Source organism: Mirounga leonina, unplaced genomic scaffold (genome assembly GCF_011800145.1).
Source record: "Mirounga leonina isolate KUSES-001 unplaced genomic scaffold, KU_Mleo_1.0 Mir_151, whole genome shotgun sequence".
In the NCBI taxonomy this organism is placed as follows: domain Eukaryota; kingdom Metazoa; phylum Chordata; class Mammalia; order Carnivora; family Phocidae; genus Mirounga; species Mirounga leonina.
In genome coordinates this window covers 72,889,069-72,907,234 of record NW_023270377.1, presented here as the reverse complement: position 1 = coordinate 72,907,234, position 18,166 = coordinate 72,889,069, and the positions used below count along the sequence as shown (strand labels likewise).

The following is an 18,166-nucleotide window of genomic DNA, read 5'->3' as shown; positions in this document are numbered from 1 at the left end:
ACTGTACAAGGGCACACTCCTAAGGACTGAGTGGGATCTGACATCCACACTGTCCTCTGCTCACAAAACTGTGCTCCCCTGAATGAGATATTTTAATTTGGATGAAGTTTGGGCATGGTATGGGCTGGGGAGAGTCCTGATATTTATAAGTTACATGTAAAATATTTCCTTAATCTGCTGAGACTCGAAATGTGCTAATTTTTCCTTTTGTCTTGATTTTTTTAAAATTATGGTTAATTTTTATCATTTTGTCATTTTAACCGTTTTTATGCATACAGTCTGTGGCATTAAATACATTCACATTTTTGTGCAACCGTCGCCACTGTCCATCTCCAGATCTTTTTTATTCTCCTCAACTCTGTACCCATTAAACACTAACCTCCCATACCCACCTACCCTACCCCCTGGCAATCACCATTCTGCTTACTGTCGCTATGAATTTAACGACGCTAGGTATCTCATATAAATGGAACCAGCCAATATTGGTCCTTTTGTGAATGATTTATTTTACTTAGCATAATGTCTTCAAGGTAGCATGTGTCAGAATTCCCTTACTTTTCAAAGCTGAATAATATTTCATTCTATGTATAGACCACATGTTGTTTAACCATTCATCTATTGGTCGTCACTTGGGTTACTTCCATATTTTGGCTGTTATGACTGATGCTGCTATGAACATGGAAGTGTACAATTTTTTGTGTGTGCTTTCAGTTCTTTGGGGTGTGTATGGACCCAGAATTGTCATTGCTAGATAATATGGTAATTCCATGTTGAATTTTTTGAGGAACTGCCATACACTTATCAATAGTGGCTGCATCATATTACTTTCCCATCAGCAGTGCATAAGGCTACCCCAGTTTCTCCACATCCTCACCAATGTCTGTTTTTTTCTGTTTTTTAGCTTTTTATAATAACCAGCCTAATGGATATGAAGGTGTATCTCATTGTGGTTTTCACTTGCATTTTTCCAATGGTTAGTGATATTGAGCACTATTTTATGTGCTTTTTGGCCATTTGTATATCTTTTTTGGAGAAATATCTCTTAAAAGCCTTTGCCCGTTTTTCACTCAGGTTGTCTGTTTTAGTTATTGAGTTTTAAGAGTTCTTATATATTCTGGATACTAACTTCTTGTCACAGATATAATTTACAAATATTTTTTCCTACGGCATGGGCTGCCTTTTCATTCTGTTGATAATGTCTTTTGAAGCACAAAGGTTTTTAATTTTGAGAAGTCCATTTTATCTTTTTTTTATTATAATTATGTTATATTACCTATGCCTTTGGCATCATATTCAAGAAATCATTGCCAAACCCAATGACATGTAGATTTTCCCCCATACTTCTTTTCTTTTCTAAATGTTTTATAGTTTTAGCTTTTATGTAAAGGTCTTTCATTCACTTTGAGATTATCCTTCTGCAGGTGGATATCCAATTTTCCCATTGTCTTGATGTCCTAAAGATAGTGAACTTTTCATCAGTGAAGGTCATGGCTGGCAATAAGATGAAGGAGGTAACACCTGATCCCAAGTCATGGTCAGGGCAAACTTGCACTTACTCCTCTGTTATCCAGGGTTAGATTAATTGGTCTATGCAAGTAAGTGCAGCGGGACCAGGTAAGCATTCACTTCCTCATCATCTGCATCATTTGGCAACTCTTGGGTTGGTGCATGTGGTCAGCTCCTTGTTGTGGAGAGTGGAGAAGAAAAGGACTAAGCCATTCCTGAAGCTGATCTGGTTAAAGAAGAGTAGATTCTGAAAACTCTGCCTTGGGTCTTGCCCTTGCCCTTGCGCCTCATGGTGCACCAGAACCACCACTAGGCTATTCTCCTTACCTGTTTTTAGGTCAGTAATGAGTACTGTGCAACAGTTGTCCAGTTCTACTGTAGAGTCCATCAATTCTTGGTATAGAGAGGTAATTGTATTCCGACAGAGTGTAAGAGAAATTTCATGGGATCTTCAATATTCAAAGACCTTCCATGCACTGTAACAGAAATACGGTGTGCCTAAACTGGGAGGAACCAGTGTACCTATTTTTGAGGCAGTTATAAGGATAGTGGGATAAGGGGGGAAAAGAGATTGTCAGGAGTTGAAAGATAGTACATTTAGTGGGTAAGAATATGAACTTTATAATCAGGAAGAACTGGGTTCTTACGCTCTTCTAGCATCTATAAGATGTTTGCTTTGGGCTAGGTGGTTAAACTTTTTCAGGTTTTTTTTTTTTTTTTCTCATTTCTATGTTGAGAATAATAATAACTGATGCTATGGGTCTTCGTGAAATTAAATAAGATGAAATGTGTATGTCAAGTGCTTTGACAAGTCTAGGCCTACTATAAATGCTCAGTAAGAGGGTAGCATTGATGAGGGGAGAAAATCTCCTGTTACAGGCTTGTTTGTTTAGTAAGGATCTTTGTCCTTTCTGAGAAGAGAGAGCTAGGTATATTCTAGGAGGAAATGTAACAAGTCACGAATCTATCCCTTTGTCTTTGTTTTGTTTCTACTTTGTTGTTGTTCCTTTCAAGTGTTCTAGATCCTTCCAGCTGAGGGTTAGTAACATGTGTTCCTTTTGTTTCCTCTTTTGGTAGGAATCAGTGTCAGTGATTTTCAGGTTATTTGCTTTTTGTGTGTGTGTGCAGATTATCTTTGTAACCAAATAATTCTTTGAGTTTTTGTTGTACTTATCCACTCACTTAGTTGTTATATTTAAGGGCTTCTTCTCTCTTTCAAAGCCTGTATTCATGTGTTCCTTTTCCTGAATTCTCTCCTGCTTATTAGCTATTTCAGAGTTTTGTTGAAATATCTTTAGGTCATCCTCTTCACCCTTCCAATTGATTTTTCCCAGTGAGAAGAGGGGACGTCCTGGCAGCATGGAGTGGTATCCGTCCCCTTGTTACTGATCCCAAGTCTGCAGATACTCAGTCCATCTCCCGAAATCATGTCGTGGATATCAGTGAGAGTGGCCTCATCACTATAGCAGGTATGGCGTATCACCTTGTGTTTTGGGTGTGCTTTAGATAGGCCCCTGAGTTACACTGTCACACCAGAATCTCCCTTGATGCTAATGAACGGAGAATTTTTTTGATGAGTCTGAGTAAAGTCTTACACATTGCTTTGCCATATTTGTTATAAACAACAGGTGAATTTTGTTATGAATCAGTTGGCAAATGGGTCATCATAAGGAAAATAAGGATGGTAACCTAATGAGTTATTTATCAAATTATTTGTAGGTGGAAAGTGGACCACGTATCGATCTATGGCAGAAGATACCATAAATGCTTCTATCAAGGCTCACAATTTGAAAGCAGGACCAAGCAGAACAGTCGGGCTTTTCCTTCAAGGCGGCAAAGATTGGAGCCCCACACTCTACATTAGGCTTGTCCAGGATTATGGGCTTGAAAGTGAGGTGGGTGTGCATCATCCTGCTCTTCACCTCATCTCACTGTTGCCACAAGCAGAATTGGCGACCAGGAGGCCTCCCTGATTTAGAATTTCCTTTTGCTCAGCTCGTTTCTGTCTGCATGCTGTGGAAGTGAACTAAGGAAAAAAGCTGATCAGACTTTTCTTCGGTTGCCTAAAAAGCAATGCACATACTAGTTTCTGTTTTAAAGTCTGGGGTTGGTTTGGTTTGTTCTCCGCAGACAGAGCATCATCCCACGTTCTTTCTGTCTCGAGGGTATGGAAGGCTGCTCTTCAGAAGTGACACTGGGGCCAGAGTGAAGCCGAAGCTTCATCAGTCACTGAAACACTGACACATGCATGTCAGTTAGTGCTGGCCTAAGCATTCAGAGCCCAAGTGGTTTCCTCCCACAAAATCAAAATCTAATACTCTCCTGGAACTATTAGTTACGGGCTGTGAAAAACTGACAGGATAAGCGTGTGCATTTTTTGCTTCATGCCTGGACGGTATTGATATTCAAAGTACCTGCCTAATGCAGTTTTGTTTCCCTAGGTGGCACAACATCTTGCCACCACCTATGGTGACAAGGCTTTTGAGGTGGCCAAAATGGCAAGTGTAACCGGAAAAAGGTGGCCCATTGTTGGCGTGCGTCTTGTGTCAGAATTTCCATACATTGAAGCCGAGGTATGTGAATGGCTATGTGGGAATTTCCTGTCTGCTGTGGGATGCTGGTCACCTGTTCATTTGTCATCATCTTGAAAAATTATGTAGGACTAAATGTTAATGCCCATTTGCCAGCCAGAGCCTTTAGCAAAATGTCTGCCCAGCCCAGATCCCTTCATTTATAAATTCAAATGTTAAATCTGAAGTGATATTGACAGTGGTAATGATGTTAATAGAAAATATCTATTTCTTCCTCCTCCACAGAGTTATCCCAAGTCTTGTGACTTCTCAGTTGTTTGCCTCTTTTGTAAATTTGTGACTTTTCAAGTTTATACTCACTTGTGGGCCGTTGACACATCTTGGTTTGCACTTAACTTCCCAAAGATTGAAATTTTGTTTCTCATCAAGTTTCTACATTTTGTGAAACCAGAGACCATGCTTTATATTTATTTATGATTCATTGTACTTTTAAAGCACGAGTGTCCAGTAAGCATTTGCTTGTTGATTGACCGCAAGCCTTCTGTCCTCTGGGTACTCTTGAGACAGAAAACTCTGGACAGCCTAAAGAGATGAAACTATACTTTTTCATACTCGTTCTTTGCCTACTTGGCCATGTAAATTAACATCCATGTGATGTATAAGCAAAGAGGTAAGTGATTACTGTGGATGGTAAATGGGAAACGATGCAGTGTGCATGTTTGTGCCAGGGTCAATTCAGGAAGAAAGCATCAACTCTTTTCCATTTTGTCCCAATTTACAAACCTTCTTTGGCAGACGGGCAGGGAACTTGTATGATGTCATTATTTGTCTCATGCCTGCTAGAAAACAAGAGTGTATAAAGAACAATGTCACTTTCCCTAAGTGTGAATTTTTTTTTTTAAGTGAAGTGTTATTTCTTCTTTAAAAAAAAAAAAGGCCCATGCTAATAATTTTGTTTTAATTTCAACTCAGGTGAAATATGGGATTAAGGAGTATGCCTGCACAGCAGTGGATATGATTTCACGGCGGACTCGCCTGGCCTTCCTAAATGTCCAGGCAGCAGAGGAAGCCCTACCCAGGATTGTTGAACTGATGGGCAGAGAACTGAATTGGGATGATTATAAAAAAGAGGTATTATATAGAAGTCTTTAAAACCACAGTTCCTATTATAAACATGTCATGTCTTGGTCTGTTAGTAGAGGCTAGCATAGTTTTCAATGGGAACTTTTGATTTCTTGCCAGTTTCTGTGTGGAGGGGGTGTGTGTTTAATATTGCTAGATCTTAGGAAACTGGAAAGATATTCTGATTCCAAAATGTGTTGGTTGTTTCTGGAAAATACCTTATAGAAAAATACTCTTAAATTTGTGGTCATATTTCCTGAAAAAGTAGGATAATAATGATTGTGGGTAGAACCTTTTCTGGTTTTCATTGAGAACGCTTTTAGAATGTACTCTCTAGTGAAATTCACACTTGTGCAAATTTGCCTTTGGCAGGAAATAGTGGTTTTATTGCCTGGCCACTAAATGCTTATTGATTGGTGTCATTTGGAATTTTATATTTATATCCAAATTTAAAAAAAGCCAATGATGCTCAGATGCCCACATTTACAGCCCTGGGCTTGTTGTAATAAACAGAAGATTTTCATGATTTTAATTAAATCAAATTGTTGTAATATACAGAGACATTTTCGTGTATTTATAGGAAAAATACTTTCTGTGCACATTGGTTCCGTACTTCACCCCCCCGTCTTTCTTTTTTATTTATTTTATTTTATTTATTTATTTTTAAAGATTTTATTTATTTATTTGAGAGAAAGAATGAGAGACAGAGAGCACGAGAGGGAGGAGGGTCAGAGGGAGAAGCAGACCCCCCGCTGAGCAGGGAGCCCGATGCGGGGCTCGATCCCAGGACCCCGGGATCATGACCTGAGCCGAAGGCAGATGCTTAACGACGGAGCCACCCAGGCGCCCCATCCCCTAGTCTTTCTTGAACCCATTCGATTGAAGCTTGTTTTTGCCACTTTGCTATAGTAGCTCTGACCATACTCACCAGTGGCTTCCATGTTGCTCAATACACTTGTCAGTTCTTGGTCCTCCTTTTACTCACTCACTCAGTGGCATTGACACAGTGAACTCCTCCCTCCTTCTTGAACTACTTTCTGGAATCCTCTCTGTCTTAATCTACTCGGGCTACTGTTACAGAATACCACAGTCTAGGTGGCTTAAACAGCAGGCCTTCGTTGCTCTAAATTCTGGAGGCTAGAAGTCTGAGATGAGGGTGCCAGCATGGTTGGGTTCTGGTAAGAGGGCTCCTCCTGGCTTTCAGAGAGCTGCCTTCTTGCTGTGTCCTCATATGGAGGAGAGAGAGGGAGGAAGGGGGACCCCATTCTCAATACTCATCTAAACCTAATGACCTCGCCAAAGCCCCATCTCTAAATACCATCACATTGGGGGTTAGGGCTTCAACATATGGATTTTGGGGGGAACGCTTCAGTCCATAGCACCATCTGTTTGGGATGTGAACCACCACCACCAGCACTCACTACTACTACTGCAACTCCTAACCTCTCCATGTCAAAAATAGCTATTCCACCTTTTGGTTCCTTAGGCATAAATCTTAATATCATCCTTGATCTGAATCCATCAGCAAACTGTATCATATTTATCTTCCAATAATGGCTTGAATTCAACCCCTTCTTAATATCACCCTGTTTCCAGCTACCAGCATTTCTTCCATGGTTTATTATAAAAGCTTCCCTCCCACACGGCAGTATTCTTATGTGATTCTATTAAAACATAAGCCAGATCATTGGATATGTCAGTCCAAATGAAGTTCAGAGGGGAGGTCTGAAGTAAAGATGTAAATTTGAGTTGGTATTTAAGCCATCACGCTGGATGAGCTCACATAGGGAGTTTGTGTAGTTAGATAACAGCAAGTTGTTCAAACACAGCCCTGGAGCTCTCCAGAGTTTAAAAGTTGGGTAGATAAGGAAGACTCCCTGAGAAAGGCAAAGTGATAGCTAGCGAGGTTGGAGAAAGTGTGAGAAGACTGAAGAGAGAGTTGTTTCTCAGAAGGAGAGCAAGAAAATATTTCAAGAAGAGGAAAGTAATCTACTGTATCAAATGATGCTGATAGACTAGTAAGATGAGGACTGATAATTAACAATTACTTTGCTGAAACACCCTCTGTTTTACTCAGTGTAAGGCCAAAGTCATGACAGTGGTTTACAAGGTCTCTGTGATCTGGCCACCACCTTTCTGATCCCTCTGGACTTCCCATTCATTCACTCCCCACAAGTTGAGTTGCTCTTCCTTATTTAAGCCCTGCTGGTTCCTCTGCCTGGAATGGTCTTTCCTAGATACCCTCATGGCCTATCCCTTCACTTCCTATCCCTCTCCCTACCTCATTTTTCTCTTTGGCATCTGTTCCCATTTGATATACCATGTATTTAGTTGTTTGTTTATTTGTCATCTGCCTCTCATCCAGGAAATAAGCTTTCCAAAGGAGAGGACATGATCTGCTTTGTTTCTGTAACCTCAGTGCCAGCCATGATAGGCCCTAAATAAATAACTGTCCATGATGAATGGACATAACTGCACATCTGTGTCCTATGTGGAAGGTGTAAGGAAGGATTGGGCATAGATCCTGTCCTTAAAACATTCTCATTCTGGTGTAGATTCCCAAAGGTGGTTACATATCAGAGTCACCTGGAAATGTAGGGAAAAGAACAGATTTTGAGGCGTGACTTTAGACTATCAGATTCAGGGTCTTCAGGGGTGAAACCATGGCCCTACATTTAAAAAATTTTTCCTGTAGTAATTTTAAGGCAATGTTTGTAGTGTACTGATAGCAGAAGTCACTGGCTGAAGAGGTCCTTAATCTGACCACAAGTCTGTCAGAGGTAACCTTTACCCCCATTTTATAGTTGAGAACACAGGCTCAGGGAGTAAGTCTAGTCAGAGTTCAGACACTTAGTAAACTGTGGAATGGGGGCCAAAACCAGGTGCTCTGATTTCAGGGCATGCACTTTCCCCACCTTGGCCTGGTGCCTCTGCTTTGGCAGGACTGGTTGTAGCTCTTCCAGTGTTGAGTTTTGATTTCATGGACTAAAGCCACATACAGAGACAACCCAAGAGTGAAACTTGTTTCTTTACTAATGCCAATCATTTTTTTTTTTTTGTTACCATATAGAAAGATTGGAGATAATGTGTTCCTGTAAAAATTATGGTTGGAAAGATTTGAATATGCAGGAAGATAGCTGGTGCCAGGAATTCAGGCTGTAGGAGGTAGGAAGGAAGAAGAAAATTCTGTAAACTGGCTGTGTTTGGCCCTCCTGAGGAAACTAGATTTAACTTCATTCAGTTCAAGTTTTATGAGTAGATTTGTGTGCTCAGAAATATTCTCCCATCCCCCTCAACAAAGTAAGAGAAATAAAAGACCTAAAGTTATTATCTAGTATCTGAGCTGTAGGAGTATTAATGAGAGCTGTGGACAGTCTAGAGAGAAACAAAGGAGAAGGAAAAAAAGAATTAAAGGTTAGATAGCTGGACTTCTGAGAAAAGGTTAAAAGCATTGGGATTATTTAACCTGCAAAAGTGAAAGCAGAACAAGGTGATAAATAACTCTCTGTAGATGAATTGTGGTTGTTTTTACCAGTCAATACTTAATGAGTGACTTGTATACTGAGCATTATACCAAATATTTTAGGGGAATAATAAATAGCTCATAGTTTCAAGGATCTTGAAATCTAATTGAGTGGTTACAACCGACTATATACCTCAGAAATGTATGTCTCTTTTCAAAATCGAGAGAAAGATTTAGAGAACAGCTACTCAAGATCGAATCCAACCGCATTGGAAGAACTGATTAGGGAAGAAGACGTTGTCTAGGGGAACTGGGGATTGATAGAGGAGTTGGTGAGGACATTTAGAGAATGGGACATTGCCAAATTGTGCTCCGCAAGGTGTAAATCAAAAGACGACTACATGGACAGAAGAATTTGGGAAATTCTGAGTTCAACAAATGAAACCATTTTCTTTAGCACAGATGATTTGGTGCCTTTCGAATGCCTATGTGCATTGTCAGGTTCCAAAAGGGAACTTATTCAGAGACGGACCCACCTCTCCCTCTTTGGAAAGACTGGAGGGAGGGAGACTAGTACTACTCAGGATGCATGTTGGAAAATGCTGCCATAGCATTTTACCTTCAGATAAACATAGCATTATACCTTCAGATAAAACATACATTTCCTTGAGAGACTTTAAAGGGAAGACCACTTAAGTCAATTGAGAGAGGCTCACCAAAAGAAATTCTTTCAAAATTGATTCTTATGAGGAGGAAAAAGGGGCAGCAAGTGAAGAAATGGGACTGTGACTCAGAACAAAGCCAGCCGATAAACACCACATTTAAAATAGATGGAAGACAAGTGCTCCATAATGAAAGGGTATCCTGGACTAATGTGGATGTAGGAATAGAATAGTGTCAGGAGTTGACTAAAGGTTGGGGAAAAAATGCTAAGGACACCAAAAATAAATTAAAAAAAACCCAAAAAGAATACATGTAAGGCTTAACCTAGATCATTGCTTAAAGTGACTGGCACCATATTTTTGAATGCTGGAGAAAAGGAGGAACAATTCAACTCAGAGTTTAATACCAAATTTCTTTCCTTCTTTTGTGTCAAGGAGAACGGTTTTCAGTGTGAAAAGAGCAAAATAAATATTGGTAAGAGGAAATAGATATTCAAATAGGAGACTGCTCTAAATGAGTTTATATGCCAGCCCAGAAAAATGATATCTTTGGGTACTCAGAGAATTTGCAGATGGGATTATTTAACTACCATTGAGCTTTAAAATATTGTGGCAAATAAGAACAGAACCAGAAGACAGAAGGTGGGCAAATGTAGTACAAAATTCCAAAAAGGGAAAGGAAGGAAAAAGACAGTTTGGAAGCTGTAAGCCAGCAGGAGAGTGCCATGAAAAACTAAGAAAGACAATGTCCTCAACAATAGTCACTATCTGCTGAGGCTGTGGACAGTGGCAAGTGTCAGAGTAACTGTTCAGAGAGCTTGTTTCTTCTCGTGACCATGTAACTTCCACCCAACTCTCTGCATCCTTGTGTCAAAGCTTCAGAGTAGCTAATCCCATGATGTCTGTCAATGACCGTGTGTGCCACCTTTAATTGCTTTGTCACCAAACCACAAGGACTGGGTTTTCTAGATTTGGTTAGACGATACTGGGTGAGAATATTCTGCAGGAAAAAGAAACGAAATATTAAAACAGGCGACGTGAGTGAATCTCAGAATTACTGTGCTGTGTGAAAGCAGTCAGACACAAAACACTACAGACTATATGGACCCTTTTCTGTGAAACTCGAGAAAAGGCAAAAACACTCTGAAGACAAAAAGCAGATCAGTGATGGCCTGAGGCTAGCAGATCAACTGAAAAAAAGGGCCCGAGGAAGCTTCTTAGGATGATAGAAATGTTCTATATCTAGATCGTGGTAGAGTATACATCAAACTGCGTATCTAAAATAGGTGCGTTTTATTGAATATAAATTATACTTCAGTAAAACTGGAAGAAATAAAAAATTGTGCTGGTCAGAAAAGTGAGAAAGGGAAAAAAAAGGAGAAAAAGATCAGTAATTCTTTCCATAAATCTTTGAACTTTGTGTATGCCTGTGTTTTAGGAGGAACTTCAAACAGCCAGGAAGTTTCTGTATTATGAAATGGGCTATAAATCTCGATCAGAACAGTTAACAGATCACTCTGAAATTAGCCTCCTGCCTTCCGACATCGACAGGTACTTCTGATAAGTTTCCATGTTTCTCTGCTTTGACTTGACCCACATAGGTATATTTTTCCAATGTTCAATGTTGTGTTCCAGGTACAAGAAGAGATTTCATAAGTTTGATGCAGACCAAAAGGGCTTTATTACCATTGTTGATGTTCAGCGTGTATTAGAGGTAATCTTTTTTTGGTTCAATATCTTTGCTAGCAGAAAAACATAAAAACTCGATTAGATCACTTTTCTGCATCTAATGCTTTCTATAAGTAACTTTCTCCTGTAATTTTTGAAAGGTTGGTAGCATTAATAAAAGGGTATGCATCATTTTTAATTAAACCTTATTATTTTGTGCTTTCCTTATATTTAGAGTATCAACATCCAAATGGATGAGAATACACTACATGAAATTCTGAATGAAGTAGATTTGAACAAAAATGGACAGGTTGAACTCAATGAGTTTTTGCAGGTGAGCTGCGGTGAGGGGAAACACGCGTATTTGCTTTTTATCTTTTGGTTGTGAATGACTGTTCGAGAATGGATTCTTAAGGCCACATGGTTGTCACTTCATTCTGAAAAAAAGAAGGCTTAAAGCCAGCAAGAGTTGCCTCTGTCTGCCCTCAAGGATCAGGCTCTTCATGGTGCATGTTCTTTTCTCTTTCTTTCTTTCTTTCTTGTTTGTTTGTTTGTTTGTTTGTTTTTCTTCTAAGACATTCTGTTGTGTTGGGCAATTTAGATGAAATCCAAGTTAATTATGGCTTAAAGGGCTGAATAAGAAGTATGCTTTTTAGAGAAATAGGCCATGGACTACCACTGCCAGACTATGCTTTCTCTGCTTCAAAAGACGCACACCCATATTTCTAATGTGGAAAGTAATTCTTTTTTATGAAGTTAAAAAAAAAAATCCTAGTTGTACTGATTTGACGGTATTTACTAGAGACTCTGAAATGTAATTATAATAGTCTTACATCATGAAGAACCTGAAAAGCAAAAGAAAGGAAACCTGTATTTTGGGGTCAAGACCCTATAATTCAAGCATTTCTATTTCCATTGTTCCACTTTCCCAAGGCTCACTTGTTTCATCGTAACCGTGAAGGGAGTAAATTCTGTTATTCCAGCTTCAAACTGGAATCTGCACATCATTCCTTAAAAGTTCCTTAAAAGAAAGAAATTTAATAAACCCATGTGTTATTTGCAGCCGTCCATAGGACTCTGATCATATGAAGAATGTATTGGGTTCCAAGCGGCCAAGTTTTTTCCGCAGTGCTTTTTGGGCAGGTATTTCAAATGAATGCCAGGTCTTGCTTGCACCCTGGCAATGATGAATGCTGAACATGAAATAAATTAATGCTGGGGATTTTGGTCAATGTGAGCCCTTTCTTCACTGTGTCAAGTTAAACAAACAATATCAAGGCAAAGGAAATGGTAATTGTCTCTCTGGAGATGAGCTCTAGATAAGAGCATTGTTGAATCTAAATGTAGAAAATTTTCACAGGTTGTGTCCAGCATTACAAAAAAGAATGTTTAGTTCTTTAGCTTACCGTTTAACTAAGTGCACATTTGAAATGGAGTTTAAAATATATGCTGGGAAATTAGAAACCATTTAATAATTTTTTTTTTTTTGTCTAGCTTTTTCTCGAGAATATTTTATTGTTTGTCTCAGAATTTTAAAAAACTTTTCTTAAAAGAAATAGCTTAGGCTTCATTTCCTGCATTTTGTAAATAAACAACAGCATTTAGGGTTGAAAGATCTGGAGTTTTAGAAACAATAGGAATCTAATTTTATGGATATGCTATGTGGTTTGGGTTTTAAGTCATTTTCTTGAGTGCAATAGAATTAAACACATAAAAAATAATTTAAACCATCTGCAGGTTTCCTTGTAGAGTTTTTCAATAATTATTTCTTGTCCACTTCTAAATGAAAGAGACTATTCATGCTTCTACTAAGTACAAATACACAGTGTAATTTTCAACTTAAAAAATGCTGACCATATTTCTCATGAAATATATTCACACCCAGATGTTGTTGTTGTTGTTGTTGTTTTCTCGTAATATGGTTTCAAGATACTTGTTTAAAGAAAACTGAATTTTTAAAGGTTGGTACATCATATAATGTTTATGGATCAAGAAGAAACTCTAGCTCTATCAGTTTTGTTAGCTCCGATAAACTTAGAAGGTCTTAATGGAACCATAGACATAACAATAAACAATAAATTGTTCTGTCTTTAGATGTCAGCATTCTTTATGTTATACCGTTTGTCAATACCGTTTGTCAGATGTAAAGTATGTTTTTCAGGGTTGGGTTTTTTTTTTGAATAAAATATTTTTCTTTTCTGAACATAAAGAGCCCACGTTTATCCCATTAAACACCTTTTTGAATATAGATCTGTTTTTTTCACTAATCATCATGGAAGGATCACTACAGATGTTGCATGGTTACATGACTTTATTTTTAGGTTTGGGCTCTAATGATGCTCTGCATGTAGGAGTCCATCTTTAATAAGCAATGGCTTGTGAAACAGCTTTTAATAAGGTCATGAAATTCTGATCCAGCCCCTTGGCAGATGCCTCTGACTCATATTCAGAGTCATTTTTAAGAAATGTATCTCTGAAGGCTAAAGAGTATAACCCTAAAAATATTTTGAGAATTTTTCCTGATGAATGGCTAAGTCAGTTCTTTTTCAAATAAATAAATACAAAAGATTGGGGAAGTGAGATCAAGAAAAGCAAATAGTTAAAACCACATCAACTTGAGAAAGAAAAAAAAAAAAAATCCCCATGCTCATAATTGCAAAGGGCCTTCCAGATTAAAGGCCTTTGCCCGCTGACTGCATGTAATTTCAAGACTAATTCTGATTTTATCCATTGGATAAAAATGAATTAACTAAAATCTGGGCTGTGGAGTGCTTTTAATTCTTAAGGTAGATCTCTGGGTCCATTTCAAGGACTTAAATGTAAATTACTTTAAAAAGTCTTTAAGGAATTTGGATTTAAGGGACTTGAAGTTGTCAAGTACAGTAACACTAAAAAAGAGTAGTTAAATATAGGTCATGGTTTGTCTCTGTTCAATCCCTGAGATTCCTTTTTCAGATTTTTAAATGAAATTAAAGTTCCAATATTTGAGTTGCTCAAAAAGATATGTGCCCTGAGCACATGAAAGGGACAAAAAATTATGCATTCAATTTGCTTTTAAAAAGCAGGCTGATTTGCTAGGTAGGTATAGTTTTGGCAGCCCTGAAATACCTGCCCCTTTCCTCCTTTTTGAAATGTTCAAAAATTGTATTCTTCTTATTGGCGCTGTAAATACCTGCTATGGTTTTTGATGGAGCACTTAATCGCATCTGCCTGCTGCAGAGGTAACCATTAAAATGCGGTGAAGAAGGGAGGAAGCATGCCTGCCTTCTGACTCTTGTTGCCTGTTTTCTCTTGAAGCTGATGAGTGCTATTCAGAAAGGAAGGGTGTCTGGAAGCCGGCTCGCGATACTGATGAAAACTGCTGAAGAGAACCTCGACAGAAGAGTCCCCATTCCAGTGGACCGAAGTTGTGGAGGATTGTGAGTCTGGGCAGTAAATCCACCGCCAGCAGACATAGGAACAACAAATCATCATGTAACAACCAGAGATGACTTACACCACTCCAAAATAGTGGCCATGGATAGCTGCCTTTGTTAACACTGGGAAGCATTCCAAAGCTTTAGGACGCTGATGTGTATACCCTTTATTTGTATTTGCCATTCAATCTAGCTTCTAAAGAGTGTATTTTATCTTTTTTCTCACTTTCAATGCACACTGATTTAATGCTTTGCATCCATTTTGTAACTGGACACACTCCCTTTTTGTGCGTCTCTTCATTTATTCTGAATCACTCCTAGGGACAGAGCATTTTGGCTGAAATTGAAAAGAAGCTGGAAAAATTTCTCGTGACGTGCACAAAGCTCTGGACATTAAGATTGTAGATAGGATTTGCTCCTAACAGAAACTGAGCAGGGAGTGACCTATAGAAATGACAGCGTTTCTGGAGACCTCTCAGATCCTTCTTCCCTGAGATGGATTGCCTTCCCCACCCAAACAATACCGTGCAGTTTTATATCTAGGGTATGACTGGCAAAACTGGAGAGGGAAGACAAAGTTTAGATCTGGTTACAGGAGCGAGTCTCAAAGAGAAACTCTGAACGCTTCCAGAATCACAGGTGTAAGATAAGGATAGCATTGACATTTGCTGGAAGTTACACTGATAGTTTCATCTCAGCAATTCGGTTTTTTTCCCCAGTCACTGCTGGTTTTTCTTTGACTATTATAGTTGCCAGGAAGATCCTTGCTTTCATATTTTAAAACCAGCGCTTAAGTGGCAAGTTGGATGTAATGGGATGAGACTAAATTTCTCAAATCCTTACAGTAGTAATAAATCCTTTTAATAAGGATTAAAAACCTGTGTGTGTATGTCCACATGAGATGGCACGATTTTCAGTCCCCAAATCCTAAACTGTGGCGCATGTGCTGTTGTCAAACGTGGCCTCTTTGGCTTAGTTTATTGCATCATTTTGGGGGAGTAATTTCAAACGGAGAGTAAAAGAGGATCGAAGTAACCTCTAGTTAACTTTAATTATAATTATTTGTAAAAAGGCACAACGCTGCAGTAGTCAAGGTCATCTGGGTTGCTTAAAGCCTTTCTCCTTCGCGACTCCGTGGAAAAGTTCTCAACCACAGAGAAAAAGAAAAGAAAAAATCACGCACAACACACACCCACACACAGACCCTTCTCCCACCACACACACAGAGAGACACAAAACAAAAACAAAAATGAATCTGATTGAATTTAACAAATAATACATGGAATTTAAAGGGCCAATTTGGTATGCTTTTGCAATACTTCACTAGCATTTTAACCAATCATCTGAATATTTATCCACTGTGCTTCCTCTTGTGAGGTTAACTACCTGCTTTTTTATTTTCTAAGGTCAGGTTGTGTATGTAATAGGAGATATAACCCTGTATTTAATGGCAGGCTTTAATTGCACAGACTTGAGAGCTTAGTTGTTTTTTTTTTAACTGGTACATAAAACACTTTTGTGCTGTTATTTCTATTTACGTGAGCATTGTAGAATATCTTTCTGCCTCATTCAAGTGGGGTATGAGCCTGGATGTCATAATGTAAACACTGGAGGTTCACAAACCACCTAAACCCCCGCCCCACTTCAAAACATTCACTTGTTTTTAAATGAAGTTTAGACTTGCCACTTCCTAAAGGAAAAACCTCAAATGGAGCAAGGGATGCTCCCAGGTATCACTGTGAACGTTTTTCTTCCAAACATGTGAACATTTTACACTGCCTTAAAAAAATATATATTGGAAGCATGTGGCTTTGTAATTTAGTGTTTTTCTATCAAGACGATAAGTTTCACTGTTTAGAACCCGGTGACCCTTGATAGAAAAGCTGTCCTTTAAAACACCGCAGATGACGTACCACAATATAGTACATTTGTGCTCTCTCTCTTTCTCTCTTTCTAGTTAGATCAAGATAGCGAGAACTTGTGCCCTCCCTGAACCCTGAACCCATTACAGTAGGGACCGGCTTTATAGGCTGACTGGCCTGGGCAGAGCTGTATTTGTACAACAGGCCTGGTTTGTGCACGCTTTGCTATGAGTGAAGTTCCTTTAAGAACAAAGAAAAGCGCACTTTGCTTCCTTTGAGCGTCTCTGCTTTTGCTGAAAATCTGCTAATTCTAAAACATGCACTCCTTCACCAATCCCAGAGACTCATCTTGGAAGTGAGCTGGTTCCAAGTCTACTGTGAATAAAGCACCCCCGCATTTTTGTGTGAGTTCTTAATTAAACCTGCACAGCTTCTGTACCTGATTTCAGAAAAGGGGAAGGGAAATGGAGGGATTAGCCCCTTCAAAACCTATTCCAAGCAGGAGAGAATTTTTCTTTTCTTTTTGTACAAATGTGATACTAGATGATTCTGTGTGGATGGGGATGAGGGGTGCAGAGATTGTCTTTATCATCCGGTGATTTATTTCAAGAGCCTTTAAGGGGATTCAGGTGAAGGAACCCCCATCTGTGGTGAAGAGCTGGATGCTCCTTTAAATAGCCCTATACCACAGTCCTAACAATAGTGACAATGCTGGATTATTGGTTAAGCCAAGGTTGTCTGCCTCATAGCCCTCATGCTGTTTGCAATATTCTTGCTTTCAATCAATTTATACTAAGTGTAACTTTAGGATTTCTACTATTAAATGCATGCTCCCTATTCTGCTTTAGTTTTTAGCTTTCTTTTGTCTTTTCCAAAATATTATGTAACTTAGTCTTTTGTACAACAACAAAAATTTCATTGTGACTTTTACTGAACATACTGTAAGGATGATCATTGATCTTATTTCCTTTTTTATGCGTAAAGATTTTTGGCATATGAATGTAATAATATTGAAGTCAGTGACACTCTAACTTGCACTGTTTTGCATTATGTCAACCCTTTTCAGGGAATAAAAAAGCCCTACTGTGTTTTTAAAGACTATCAAGTACAAGCCGTGCTGGAGTGGATATGCACACTGCATACCTTCATATGTGGTGCTTTCATGTATTGTGTTGGGTTATTGTTCTAGATGGGACTGTTAAATACTGTGTTTGAGGCTGGGTTGTCATTTTTATAACTGTCTTGGTGTTTTATCGCCATTATTTATTACTTTTGATATACAGAATGAGCTGCATGCATTTATAGAGCAATAAGAAGATGTATTTAATGTGCCTTGTTTTTAACTGAATAAGAACTGAAAGCACGAATCAATAAAGCTGATTAAAATGGTCCAGTTGCTGGCATTTTTATGTTACTTACAGTCAGAGAAATAACTTTGATTACTGTTGAAGTTTAAAGAAAGTTTGATAATATTTCCACAAACTATTTTTTTAATGGCCCTTACCCATGAATTCTTCTGGCTTGTAATTTTGTAATTTTATCTCAAAAGTGAATCTCTGCATAGACAGATGTAATTTTATGAGACTGCCAGAATTATTTGTATTAATTTGTTGCTGGAGCCTTTAGGGCACGACTTCTGTATTTGTGCAGTCCTATTCTAAAATTATATTCATCCTGTTACAACTCTGTTGAATTCTTTTTTTTCTTTCCTTTTTTTTTTTTCCCCCTTGGTCAACCAGAGCTTTTCAGCCTGAGCGTTGCCAGGCACACTGATGAATTTTATCATAACTAAAATCAATAGAAATGAATGGGAAAGATTACATAATCCATTTTGATCATCTTACATGTCAAGTTAGTGCAGGGTTGCCAAGTGTTGATAAATGCTCTGACAGAAAAAATGCTATATATTTTCATTGTCAGTAAATCAGCAAAGCTG

General features: G+C 38.5%; 1 protein-coding gene across 1 annotated transcript in view; it reads left to right on the top strand.

Annotated features, from left to right (window-relative positions):
- GPD2 (glycerol-3-phosphate dehydrogenase 2) overlaps positions 1-17,619 on the top strand; it is a 139,898-nt gene extending 122,279 nt beyond the window's left edge. Inside the window, exons 10-17 of the mRNA XM_035007998.1 lie at positions 2,841-2,975; positions 3,226-3,401; positions 3,948-4,079; positions 5,010-5,168; positions 10,723-10,835; positions 10,920-10,998; positions 11,188-11,286; positions 14,250-17,619. Coding sequence (XP_034863889.1) covers positions 2,841-2,975; positions 3,226-3,401; positions 3,948-4,079; positions 5,010-5,168; positions 10,723-10,835; positions 10,920-10,998; positions 11,188-11,286; positions 14,250-14,375 — 1,019 coding nt within the window. The 3' untranslated portion in view covers positions 14,376-17,619. The remainder of the gene's footprint in view (positions 1-2,840; positions 2,976-3,225; positions 3,402-3,947; positions 4,080-5,009; positions 5,169-10,722; positions 10,836-10,919; positions 10,999-11,187; positions 11,287-14,249) is intronic.
- The last annotated feature ends 547 nt before the right edge of the window (positions 17,620-18,166 follow it).